General features: G+C 44.1%; 1 protein-coding gene across 1 annotated transcript; it reads left to right on the forward strand.

The window, feature by feature from the left end:
* Positions 1–4069: 4069 nt before the first annotated feature.
* On the forward strand, positions 4070–13633 carry LOC136429487 (chitotriosidase-1-like). Its single transcript, XM_066419318.1, has 9 exons — positions 4070–4284; positions 4733–4960; positions 6014–6138; positions 7905–8028; positions 8479–8658; positions 9401–9520; positions 9925–10525; positions 11200–11409; positions 12507–13633. The coding sequence occupies exons 1-9, from the start codon at positions 4123–4125 to the stop codon at positions 12695–12697; spliced, it is 1941 nt and encodes a 646-aa protein (XP_066275415.1). The 5' UTR covers positions 4070–4122; the 3' UTR covers positions 12698–13633.
* Positions 13634–14005: the final 372 nt, after the last annotated feature.

Here is a 14005-nt window from a genome sequence, read left to right on the forward strand (position 1 = left end):
ATAACAGACATGACGTTATGTTGGGGTCGTGAGACATGAACAATAGTACTTAGAGGGGGGTGTAAAAATTAATCATCACTGCATCTGTTAACGCTTGGTACGGGATCACGTGACCCACTCCGCCTCAGTTCCAAGACGCCCCACCAAATATTGCCATATCAGCTGCCTCTGACGTCACCGCCATTGAGAGGCTCGCCCCCAGCAGAACGAGTCAATCCTGGCGCTCAGCTGACGTCATACCTGACCATATAAACATGGTGCGGGCTCCTTAAATAGCCTGGCGTACCGCCAGAACCACAGAGAGACCTTCGGGCGGTTGGTGGTGCCACAAGACGTCCCGCAAAGTGCTGAACGAGTTTACATCGATCCAAGCAAGCAAGCAAGGAAGACTTCTTGTCAGGTAAGTGAAACGCTGGTTTCTGGATTTGCTAAATTTGGGTCTTGGCTAGATCTTACTCGAAGGGGATATAACGTTCCTAGAGGGTTCTACTCGGTGGACACACGAGCGTCCCGTAAAGTGCTAAACGAATTACACCGATCCAAGCAAGCAAGAAGGACTTCGTGTCAGGTACGCGTGAAGCGCAGGTCTCTGGAATTTCCTAGTTTGGGGTCTTGGCTAGATCTTTCTCGAAGGGGATAAAAAGTTTTGGGAAACTGTGGATCAGATCCTTGAGGGTTTAACTCGGTGGAGACACGAGTGTCCTGTAAAGTGCTGAATTAACGACTTATGCCGATCCAAGCAAGAAAGACTTCGTGTCAGGTACGTCGAGCAGGTCTTAAAGCCATGCAGATCTAAGGATATGTACTATTTTTCCATGAGACATACGGCATTTCTTTCCAGCAACTTTCATTCTGTTTTCAAAACAATACACCACCGAATGTTCGAAATTGTGGTTTTCATTGCCATAGAACAAACGGGTGGACAAAAAAGTTCAATTTCCAAATTTATTATTGTCAGCTAATCAAACACAATTAACAGAACAAACACCATGTAGTGCGTGCATGCATGTCTAAAAGCCGCCAGTGACGACATAGCCCGGGCGATTTGCTCGGTCCCGAGCCTTCATAACAGGCAGCGCAACATGCAAATGGTGGCTTCTCATATCATCGCCAAATGGAATTGTTATAGTCTCGCGGCTCGTCCTCAGAAAAGGAGACAGTTCCGATCTAAACAGGAACAGCGCGTAATCATGATCAGCAAAATGGCTCCATTTAAACGCTGCTTGGGCCTGGCATCGAGGCTACCGCGTTTCTTCGTCCAGATATCAGAACTTGGCACAGCGTCCAAGTCTTTGAGAGGCTGCCAAAGTTTGGTTCACGCTCTTCTCTATACTATATCTAGTCTCTACCAGACTTCCTAGGATGCTGGAAATAGTAGAAATTGGGGCATATAGACCCAGGTTCGTCAACTCCTTTGGCGTATTGTTCTGTCTATTTGCCCCCATTTCTACGTACTATTTCCAGGAACCTTCGGAGTAGAGAAAAAGCGGTCGAACCTCAGACTGAGGACGAAGCATGACGCTTTTCCGTTAGCTATTAGAGCAACGCGGCTTCGCTACGGCTCGCGTATATACAACTATATCCCCAACCCCGCTAATTTTCTTTGCCCTAGTGACCACTGACCACACAAGCCGCAGAACCGTTGTTATGTGCTTGCCCTTTCAATTTAACTCTGATCTTTATATAGAAAAAAATGTTTGACGAATTCCATATACACATGTACCTTTTCCACTTCTTGCTTTATTTGAATGTTTCTGCATGTCCAGTCTTTGCTCATGCGGAACCTCCGAATGATCGATGAAACAAAGAGGTCAAATTTCTAAGATGACTTTTTTTGTGTGTACTAAACACAACTGAGCACTGGACACTCCGAGCAGATACGGATTGCGAGTTGACTCTCACATCCTCATTCCGCTAGGGCGGCGACCTCTCTGCGATTACCCTGCGACGTAAAATTTGACAGAGCGCTCATCAAATTTCGCAGAATGAATCTTTTTTACGCGTAGTGTGTTTTCTTTTCAGTCATAACTAAACAATTATGATAATTCCAATCATGAAGTCAAGAGTGTGGGGTCGTGTGGCGTAACGGCAGGGTGTTCGACTCAGAACCAAGAGGTCCCGAATTCGAATCCCCCTGACGCCACCTATGTTGTGCCCTTGGGAAAGGCACTTTACACGACTTTCCTCACTTCGCCCAGGTGTATAAAAATAAAAATTGGTATGTTGTTATCTGTACGTGGCACTGTTAATATAAGTTATAAAAAAACTTGAGTGCAGTGCCACGTCATCCTTGTCTGTCCAAAACCGAAGTAAAAAAAAAAAGGGTTACACAAATTCAAGTTAGGTCGCAGTGCGATCGCCGTCTATCCCAGCCCCCCTCTCACTGGACCCGCCATGCGTTGGCGACCTCGCTTCCACCAAGCGATTTGACACCACGCTAAACGAATTTCATCGATAAAGAAACGAATCTTTTTACGCCTTGTGTGATTTGTTGCTTTTTTTAGTCATATTTTTACGGTTTGCATGGTATTCCCATTGTAAAGTCAAGGCTAACTCAAATTCAATCTAGGACGCAGCGAGGTCACCAACGCGTCGCGGGTCCAGCTAGTCAATCAAAATGACTGTTTTGCGGATTTTTATTTAAAATTCTGTAGTCTCTTAAAGAAGAAGAAGTCTCTTCCTGGTTTTCACTCATGGAAATTGACCAACGTGTGATGGATATTTCTACAGAGGTTACCAGAGAGGGCCCGGCTGTCTCAAGTTGCGAGACTCTCTGATGTCCGCTTATAAATGCTTGCCATTGATATCTTAGATTAGGAAGGGTGTGGTCCGGGATATGGTGGCTGACTAGTCCAATGCGGGATAGGCTAATGTCCAAGCAGATGGAAGGATCTAGCTCTGCCTCAGCGCCAAACGCGTACCTTAGCCACATGTAGTACATCTCTGCAGAAGAAGGCGAAGAGTTAAGAAAATGTGCTCCTTAAAAGAATTACTAAGCGCTGAAAACATTCAGTCTGAGTCGCTTCAAATTCCTTACACCTGCGCAGAGATTGGGTTAGCCTGGAATCCATCCTATTTAGCTTCCGGCCGCTACCCTAGCTCCGCTGCGCTACCCAAGCTCCGCTGCCGGCCAAATACTACTAAGCTTCCGGCCGCTACCCTAGCTCCGCTGCGCTACCCAAGCTCCGCTGCCGGCCGCGGAGCTTGGGTAGCGCAGCGGAGCTAGGGTAGCGGCCGGAAGCTAAATAGGATGGATTCCAGGCTAGGGTAGCCAAGTCCGACCAGTCTCTATCTATAGCATGCCCCGGGCGGTCTTTTGTTGCTGCCTACATTATCTGAATTCGGAGATCCATTTGTTAGATAAAAATGCTTACAATTTTGCATCATGTATGTTTCTTGACAGGCTGTTTACGAGTCCGGCAGAAACCATGAGGTGTCTTATCATCGCTCTAGTCGTCACGTTGCTAGGCGTGGCCATTGTGACGTCAGACCCACTCTCCAGGCAACGCCGACGTCCTTCCGATGAACTGTTTTACCAGATGTGGGGCATCACCCCACCAGGTAGGAAACTCCTCTCTATACCTTTAGAAACATGTATTACTAACCCACTAAATTCACTTGGTGTCTTTCATTTAGTTCCCTTTGTTTATTTGTCCCTTTTACTTGTGTTGCAACCATGCGCAAGTGCCAATATCTTTGTCTTTGTTCGATCTAAACGAATAGAAATACTAATGAAATATGGTTAATAATCATTAAAAACCGCATGAAATAACTTGATATAGACGATTTTTGGTCGTTTCATTGGTTTGAGTGACGTCATCATATCACGTGATAATTCCTATAAAGCTGGACATTTGACATTGCTATCATGCATGCTGATAAAGTAGAGGAATCAACCTTTTCAAAAACGTAAGTCACCCTTTGTCCTTTGTTTGGTACAAAATGGCTATTTTGAGGGACCTGGCCCATGGACTAATAATCACATAGATATGAGGCCGGGCAGTAAGGAGAACGAAGAAGAAGACGAAGCGTTGGTAAAACTGACAATGCCGTTATTTCCTTACAGAGAAGACCTACCGCCGCGTGTGTTACCACACCAACTGGTCCCAGTACCGCAACGGGATGGGCAAGTTCTACCCCGAGGACATCGACGCCACCCTGTGCACACACATCATCTACTCCTTCGCCAAGATGGTGAACAACCAACTCGCGCCCTTCGAGTGGAACGACGAGTCCACCGACTGGTCCAAGGGGATGTACGAGCGGTTCGACGAGCACGTCAGGGTAAGTGTTCCTGTTCACTGTTTTAACTATCGTACGCTTCCGTCATATTTGCACCGGTGCCCGTAGGGAGTGTAGCCCCAGTCGGGCCCCGAAGCCACAAATTTGTCTCGGTGGACTGGATACGGGGAGGGGGATGGCGTAGGGGTGTTACCTCTCGTTGTTCTCACGATTATTTGTCACCAGGTCCCGGGTTGATTTTAACTCCAAGTTAAAAACATCCTGGGCCCGGTCGCTACAATCTTAGTGCATAACTGGATACAAAATACAATGTAACATTCTTGGTTGTGACTCTATAAGCAGAGGAAAGATAGGGGGGGGGAGGTCCGAATGGTTGAAATGTCAATCAAACATTTAAGAAAAACTGTTTAAGCCTCATCTTATACAACGACTTGACTCACGATGCCGTGCCGTCATCTGACGTTACCCTTTCTTCACCATTTCACAAAAGAGGGAGAACCCGGATGTGAAAACCCTCCTGGCCGTGGGAGGATGGAATATGGGTTCGGCGCCTTTCACCGCCATGGTGGCCACCCCGGCGACCAGGCAATCCTTCATCACGCACTCTATCGATTTCCTGAGGAAGTGGAACTTCGACGGCCTCGACCTGGACTGGGAGTACCCGGCAGCCAGGGGCAGCCCTCCCGAGGATAGGCAGAGGTTCACCGCCCTTGTAGAGGTAGAGTTTCCCTCCGTTTGTATAAGGTCCATTTTACATGTGTACAAACTTGTTCTATAACGCGTTTCGGAAAGCGCCTTTAAAGCAATCCAAGCAATATTAGGGCCCGAATTTCGAAAGTCTATTTATTTAGTAATGCATGATCAGTTCAAACAACACTATCACAATGTATTGCGACGTCCGTGGTGCAAACATTCGGTATCGTTGCGATGTGAGAACTCACTGAAAATCGTCGCCGGGGTTTTTGTTGGCTCGCGAAACTAAGGGCGCCGGGGATCATCATAAGGCACGTTCTTGCGCGGTTTTATAACGCTCAAGGTGCTAAACAGTGTTACTTAATGTCATTACCATAAAGATTTTAGCATTATTTTATTTCCATTTTTGGGCACTAACATTGCTTTGGTTGCCTTTAAGTTTTGAAAACGAATATGTAAAGCTAGTATTATGGAAAAGCGTAGACCCTATCTGTTCTTTCTAACATATAACCCAAATAGTCTTTAGATTGGTATATAACATTTTTAAGTAAAAGAAGAATTTTCAGGGATTTAAAGTTTGCATTCATAATCGTCTGCCTTTCAACTGCTTCTGTTCTGAATGGACGGAAAGGGAGATCGAACCGGGGGTAACTAAGGAGGATGGTACCCAGCTGCAGGCTACATAGAGGTTCCCTGGGAGCCAGACTAGACAGGGCCGCTATAGCGATTTCCTTCGGCGCCGCAAGCCAGTCAGCCCGCCGGATCTGTATCAACGCGCCGGGGAGTTGTAGCCCGAGGAATGAACCGCGCCCCTTGGTAGGGCCGGTCAATTCCCCGGCTAGAACTCCCCGGCTGCGCTAATTAGGGTATCGGCGGGCTGGGAGCTCTGTGCTGCCGAAGAAACTGGCTAGAAGGAACCGGCTAAAGGGAACCGGCTAAAATGCCCGATGAACAGTCTGGAGCCCAGGGTAACATAGAGGTAGCAAGTATAATCAACAACATTGACGTTAGTATGTTGTTCTTATCCTATATCCTCACTCGCTATTTTGCCTACTTCCTGTCTGGCGTCTCTTCACAGGAGCTGATGGAGGCATATGAGGACGAAGCCGCTGACACCGGCAAGCCGCGCCTCCTGCTGACCGCTGCCGTACCCGCAGGCGAAGAAAAGATTCACAACGGATACGACGTCATGGATATAGCCAAGTGAGTTTCCAGTCGTGTTCAAAAGTTTAAAAAGTAAATATGTATTCAAGTATTGAAAAAAAGGGGATAGAGATTGAACAGTGCATGAAGACACCAGACAGACCATATCCGTGCCGATCTTACCTTCCCCGTGCGTGACTCTTTGATTGAATTTATAGTGCAAAATGTCAGCTAGGTGCTATTTAACCCTCAAACCACCGTATGGGGTCAAAACTGACCCCAGTCGAATATCAACATGTCCCATTTTGACATTTCGAGTCGAAAACGAAATTCCTTCTATGAGTTTGTTTGCATATATGTCTTATAACTTCTCACAAGTTTTTACCGAGATTGGCTCATTGTTGATTAAGTTATCCTAGAAAGTTTACGCATGGTCCAGTGGGGTCAAAACTGACCCCAGCGAAATCTGCACTCATATTCCTATTGTTTGATACTTGTCATCTAGTAACATGTAGGATAAGGGTTATTATGATCATAGTTACAAAATATACTTTTGTAGAAATGTGAAAAAAACACATTTTTGAATGAAAGTAGAAATTAATGACGTTGCGACGTATTATGACGTCATTTATGTGATTTTATTGACGAAAACCAACAAATTGGGTATTTCCATATAATTCAAAGGTACACGATAAAACTTAAATAGAAATTATGTATGATAAATCATAATATATCCAAAGACGTTGTTTGTAGATGGCAAAAGGAACGACGTCAAAATGACGTCAAAAAAATCATATTCATATTAAGTTACACTAGCGAAATCCGCCATCTTGGTTCCGCCATCTTGAATTATTTTAAATTCATTTTTTCATCATATAACCTAATAACACAATAAAAATGGACCAAAACGTTTATATTAAGATTGTTTCTGTTTGAATAAACATGGTAATGATGAAATTTGAGGTTGAAATAGCCGGTTATAGCTAATCTAATTATATCGTCCGCCATCTTAGATTTTGATCGATGACGTAATCAAATATGCATAAATTATGAATATTAAAACCATAAAAGTGATAGTGAATTAAATTGGTTGGTATTGATGTAAGAAAATAAGTGCAGTTTAAAAAGACAGCCCTAGAATTACAATGTAAAATCCAAAATTAGCGACTTTTTCCAAATATGGCTCTAAGAAACCGGTTGCCATAGCAACATGAAAACATTGATTAGATATTTCATTAAATCAAAATTGTTGCCAACGAAATTTTGGAAAAGGTGACCAAGTTTGGTTGTTCTAGCGTAAGACATTCAGATGCTATATGTCATCAAGTGTTGGCGCAATCCTCAAAAGAGCCCACTTGTCTGAGTAGCGTTAGTTGCAAAAGACGATGTTCCCTATTTTTGCATAAATTATGATAATGAGCAGAAATTATTCACACCTAATCATGTCAAACTTTCCCTTATAGATTACTTAAACTATACATATATACAAACCACAAAAATAGTCACCAATAAAGCTATATTTGTAGAAAACATTGTGGGGTCAGTTTTGACCCCATACGGTAAGATTCGTCGTAAAAAAGCTACGGTGGTTTGAGGGTTAAGAGCGAATTGGGCACTGACGACCGCCATACCTTTTAGTAAAGCAACACTGGTTAGAATGTGGAGAATCATAGTTGCCATAATGATAATGTTGGTTATTGGGATCACAGCAATTTTGCTTTATTTGTTTGTTTGTTTGTTTGTTTGTTGACATCTATTGAAAACACACAAAAAAATTAAATATATACGCACAAAATATCAACCTTCGGTTGAATGAAATATTTCAGTGAACTGGACTTCATTAACCTGATGACCTATGACCTTCACGGTTCGTGGGACCCCGTGACCGGCTTCAACAGCCCGTTGTACCCCGCAGCTGCAGAGACAGGGGACGCCGCTAAACTCAACCAGGTCAGTCTGTGTGTGTGTGTGTGTCTGTGCGTGTGTCTGTGTTTGAGCCTGTCTTTGTGTGTTTGTCTGTGTGTGTGTGTGTGTTTATACATGTATGTGTGTATTGTCTGTGTGTGTGTGTCTGTACGTGTGTGTCTCTGTGTATGTGTCTGTGTCTGTGTCTGTGTATGTGTACATGTGTGTGTGTGTTTGTGTTTGTTTGTGTGTTTGTGTGTTTAGATTTGTTTGTGTGTGTGTATGTGTGTGCGTGTGTATATATATATATATATGTGTGTGTGTGTATATATATATATATATATATATATATATATATGTGTGTGTGTGTTTGTCTGTGTGTGTGTCTGTGTGTATGTGTGTGTCTGTGTGTGTGTGTGTGTACCTGGGTACAGAGATGAAACGTATCATTAAATATCTCTAACTAATCATACCTAACTTTGACTCTGGACGCAGGAATTTGCAGTGGACGAATGGATCCGTAGGGGCGCCCCAGCAGAGAAGCTGAACCTCGGCATCGGCACCTACGGGCGTTCCTTCAGGACCACCGGGGGTAACGGGCTGCGCGACCCAGCCAGCGGTGGCGGCCCGGCCGGCCAGTTAACCGGCGAGGTGGGCTTCCTGGCATTCTACGAGGTCGGTCCTCTTTCCATAGCCTGTGTGTCATCCTGTTTCACTTCCAGGCTCTACCTTCTTTGGTGAAGGGTAGAGCCTGGAACTGAAACAGGATGACACTCAAGCTACTCTTTCCATGCATTCACTTCAGTTTTTTTTCGTTTTTTTGTCAATGACATCCCTTTGGCCACCGGTATACCTACTAAAGTCCTGACGTTGCTTATGCTATAATACATGTGGGTAATGTTAACGTTGTAACCTTGGTCCTTTTCCAAACTGTTCCAACCCACACCAGACCTTTTACCGCTTTTCCATCATTTCATTATTGCCCAGTGTTCAGAGATCCATAGATACTTTTTGGTAATGATTGTCGCACACGCAAAGTTTGTGCTATTTCCCTCCGTGAATTTTACAACTTAAAAAACTCACAATGGATTGGTTTAGATATGTCTTTATTCAAATTGAGTTGTTTTGCTCAGTAACCCCAAACTCGACCTTATTACAATAGTACACGTCCGCTTTCACAATGATGTATTTCAGCATAGGATATTTGGAGTTTCTTTTTACACAACCAGGTAATCTAACCTGCTGACGTTTCTTCAGAGCTTCTGACTGAAGTACTGCTTCTTGCCACTCCAGATATCTTATGTTCTACCAACCCGATGAAAGTATTTTCGGATGTATTTCAGCATGTTAGCATTTCATGAAAAGAAACTACCCCGGAATTTAAAGTCTGTAATTTTCTCTGTTTCTTTTTTTACAGATCTGTGACTTGCTCAACAACGGCGCCACGCGGGAGTATGATGAAGAGCAGCAGGCCCCGTACGCCTACCTGGGAAGCCAGTGGGTCGGGTACGACGATCAACAGAGCATTGCTGCTAAGGTGAGTCAGAAAACAAGTTGACATACCAATAACTGTTTACACTCCACTGCCTATAGGAGATACATTAAACCCATCGGAAACTGAAGTAGAAATGGATTTGAAATAGTTGTTACATTTCTATTTATGTATTTCGTGACTTCTCTCGTGTATACCTACATGTACCTTGCATATTGCTGTTTGTCAAATAAGTTTAATTGGAACTAGCCTTCCGTCTAACTTGCAAATAATCCTACTAATAGCCATTTGTACATTATGTCTATCGATTGTCGTATTGAAGCCTTACAAACTGCGAAATAGTTTATAGTACTTTTTAGTAGGGAGATCCATTGTCGTGTTGAAATATTACAAACTGCAAAATAGTTTGTACTAAGGAGAAATCCATGTTTTGCTTTTCTGCCGAATAGATTGAATTTCTGAAGAGGAAAGGCCTGGGCGGGTCCATGGTGTGGGCTGTTGACCTGGACGATTTCCGGGGCGAGAAGTGCGGCCAGGGTCCCTACCCGCTCATGAACACCATCAAGACACTGCTGGAGGCAGAGGAGCCGACTGAAGTCCCCACTACCACACAGCCTCCAAAAACCCCGTCAGAGACCAAGGCTCCCCCCACACAGCCTCCAAAAACCCCGGCGGCAACCAAGGCTCCCCCCACACAGCCTCCAAACACCCCGGCAGAAACCGAGACTCCGTGCGTGACACCAGAACCCGATTGTGAGATCGAGCCATCGACCCAGCAGCCACAGCCACCGACCCAGCCGCCGACCCAAAAACCGACCCAGCCGCCGACCCATAAACCGACCCAGCCGCCGACCCAACCGCCAACCAAGCCACCGACCCAACCACCAACCCAGCCGCCAACCCAGCCACCAACCCAGCCGCCGACCCAGCCACCAACCCAGCCACCAACCCAGCCACCAACCCAGCCACCGACCCAGCCACCGACCCAGCCACCGACCCAGCCACCGACTCAGCCACCTGCACCTGTTCAGACAACGGCTCAGTCGCCTGGTGAGAATATTGTTTGCGATCGAATGATTTCCCAACCGTTATACTGTACTAGTATTTTGAAACATTCATGTACATAACGCTGTCAATTACCGGTACTCGCGATCGTACATATATAGAACTTTGATTAGTGCTGCGTACCTAAACGTAACATCAGGTACAGGTACCGGTACAGAGGTTTAGGTACAGGTATCGGACCTGTACCTGTACCTGAACAATTTGAAAAAGCAACATGTGTTCTTCTGAACTTCTTCAATAATGACAGAAACACAAATATGCTGTTTTCAATTTGTTAGTATCTTTATCTAAAGACCATAACCAGGTTTCCTACTGCCAAACTCCCTTGGCCTTGCTATCAAAACTCCCGGCCTGCCTGAATAATCTGTTGCATATTAGCTACATTGTGCGCTGTTCCGGTGTATCACGTTGGTCACGTTTGGTGTTGCATATGAGATCAGGAGATCAGTCACAAAATTAGCACATACTTGGTGCAAATTTATATCGGTACAGTACCGGTACTTCATGATCCGGTATTTTCGACCTGTACCTACTGTATTTTTACGGCACAGTACCGGTCCGCAGCACTAACGTGAACGTATATTTGACACAGACTACTGACACATATATTATAACGTATAGTTTGTAGTATATCTGAATGTGACCTTTTGTTCCTGCAGGTGTTCCCTTCACCTGTGAGGGTCGTCAGAACGGGTTCTACCCGGACCCCGCGGTCTGCGCCGCGTACTACCAGTGCTGGGCGGGGCGGGAGTTCCACCGTCCGTGCGGGGGAGGCACGCAGTGGAACCAGGCCATCAAGGGCTGCGACTGGCCCCGCAACGTCAACTGCCAGGCTCAGGCCGCCAGCGTCCTCGGCGGATCCCAGAGTGGTCAGTATGCCTCTATATCTGTTACATTTTATTTGCCAATGTCTTCTATATGACGCCGAAAGAAACGAATTATATAAAACAGCTTCCGTTAATTCCCCTAGCTTTCACCATTTGACTAACTTACAAAAATCAATCTTACTACTAAAATCAACCAACCCACTTACGATACAAAACGTGGGTCTCTTCATTTTCCACTGCCTTCGAAAAAGAAGTCAAACCCAACCATAGTCAACCTTAGTTAACATAGAACTTCCACAGTAGACTAGATAACTATGTCGATTCCCATGGCAACTTCGGGCATGACTTGCAATAAAGTTAAAAGAAACCCAAGTAATATTCGGGTCCGAAAAATTGGATTTTGAAAGTCAATTTGCTTAGTCATTTCTATACATGATTAGATCAAACAACACCATCATAATGTATAGCAACGTCAATGATGCAAAAATACAACGTTGTTGCGATGTGAGAACTCACTGAACATCGTGGTCGTAGTTTTTGCTCAGTTTTAAAATCCTAAAAGTATGAAGTTACCACGTAAATGTGCTTAACAATGTTAGTAAATGTCACTGCCATAAAGATTTCAGCATTTTTTGGTCCCTGTATTGATTTGGTTGCCTTTAAAGGAGCCACGAGTATTTCAAAACATTAGAAGTGGGATTTTTCAAATTCAATTTTCTAGTCCTTTCTAGTAAGTGTAAATAAGACCATGTTGATTTGATTATATGGATGACATCCTCTGGGGACCCCAAGACTGATGCGAGCGTGCAAACAAAACGCTCTGTACTCATTTTTCACCTAAGCGAAGTTAGGGAATCGGTGTTAATAAAGAGCAAAGGCACAACATTTGGGTCTGTGAGCAGTTTGCGGATCTAAAAACTTAACTTTGTTTCAAGTCATTGGCCACAACTACATAGTCATGGTACCAGCATGCTGTAATATCAAAATAATTTTTTTCTAAATTGATGTATCAAACTAGGCCCAGAAGCTGAAAATCATGTTGACAACCTTCCGCTCAAAGTGTACAAACATTATATACGTCAAACACACCAATTACCATGTTGCTCTCATACGTGTGCACTTCACATTTGTTCCGCTAGGTGAAGAAGAAGCTGGGTTCACTTGCGAAGGTAAGTCGCGCGGGAGGTACCCCGACCCGGACAACTGCAAGAAGTACTACCAGTGCACGAGGACAGGGCGGATGTTTAACCGGCCCTGCGCGCCCGGCACCCACTTCAACGCAGCGACCAAGCGGTGTGACTGGCCTTACAACGCCAAGTGCCAAGTTTAGAGTGGTCGGTAGAGGGCGTTTTTGACCTTCGCCATAACATTGTAAGGCCACTGGACGGCGATGTTAGTTCTCGCTGCGACCTAAATCAAATTTTTGTAATCCTTGATTTCAAGATTGGAATATCATGCAAAACGTATGACTGAAAAGACAACAAAACACACAAAGTATAAAGAGATTCGTTTTTTCCATCAAACTCGTTGAGCACTCTGTTAAATTTCAGATCGCAAAGAGCGCGCGGCGAAAGCGCCGTCCTGGTGGAATGGGGGTCGATAAACGCCATAGTAGCTTTTTCCCTTTCTACTTGTTTTAGTAGAGTATAATGCGTAGGAACTGTATACTATCATGTCACGTCTGGAGTTAAGATTAGTCTTGTGTGAAGTTGTTAAAACTTTTTAAAAAATCATATAACTTGATATATGATATTTTCTTTCATTGTTATTCTACATTTCTGTGTTAAACAGTAATGGTAAAGTCACTGTTACTGAACTTGTGACTTCCTTGAGTATTTTTACTTAACGTTGTAAGAAGACGTATATATTGCGTATTATGGAGCTGATTCATACCTTAACTGTACCCTTCTTCGAGAATCATAAGACAGTGATGTTGATGACTAATCCACCTTTTGATGAGCTGTAAAATGAAATTCTAGTGTATTAATGTCAGAAGAGAGAGTGCAAGACGGACATCTGAAGATCTTTATTGACACAACAAAAGCACAGCGACTTTCGTAATACATTCGTAAACAGATCAGGGATCGCAATTTAGTTTTCTAATTAATATGCATTTATCATAGACATGATGTATAACATTATCAAAATGTATTAATTGCAATGATATTATATCATATCCCATTAACTACCTTATCAGTAAACTAATACATTGTATGTGGCGTCGCGAATTCCTTCCATCTTGAATAAAGCCATATTAAACAATGTATGTCTGAAACATTTTAGCGTGTTGATACAGGTTGTGTTTGTGGTTTGGAACGGGTGTTGATTTGGACAAAGCATGAAGGGTAAAGATTTGTACTTATTCATTAATTTATTTATTGGTTCAGTATGTAGATGCCAGGGTTGCCCAACTAGCCTGAGGCTATTACTAAGGGCGAACCCATGTGCGGTTATAGGACTGTAGGTTTTGAACCACCCACACCGGGGCATGCCCCTACTCTTTTTCGAAAGGTGTGGTGGGTTCTTTTACGAGCGTGGGGTGTGGCTCTCCCCAAACACGGGACCTTCATTTAACGTCCTATCAGAGAAAGTCCCTAACACTAGATGAGCTAGGTACTCATTTACACCTGAGTGAAGT

Source organism: Branchiostoma lanceolatum, chromosome 3 (assembly GCF_035083965.1).
Source record: "Branchiostoma lanceolatum isolate klBraLanc5 chromosome 3, klBraLanc5.hap2, whole genome shotgun sequence".
Classification (NCBI taxonomy): domain Eukaryota; kingdom Metazoa; phylum Chordata; class Leptocardii; order Amphioxiformes; family Branchiostomatidae; genus Branchiostoma; species Branchiostoma lanceolatum.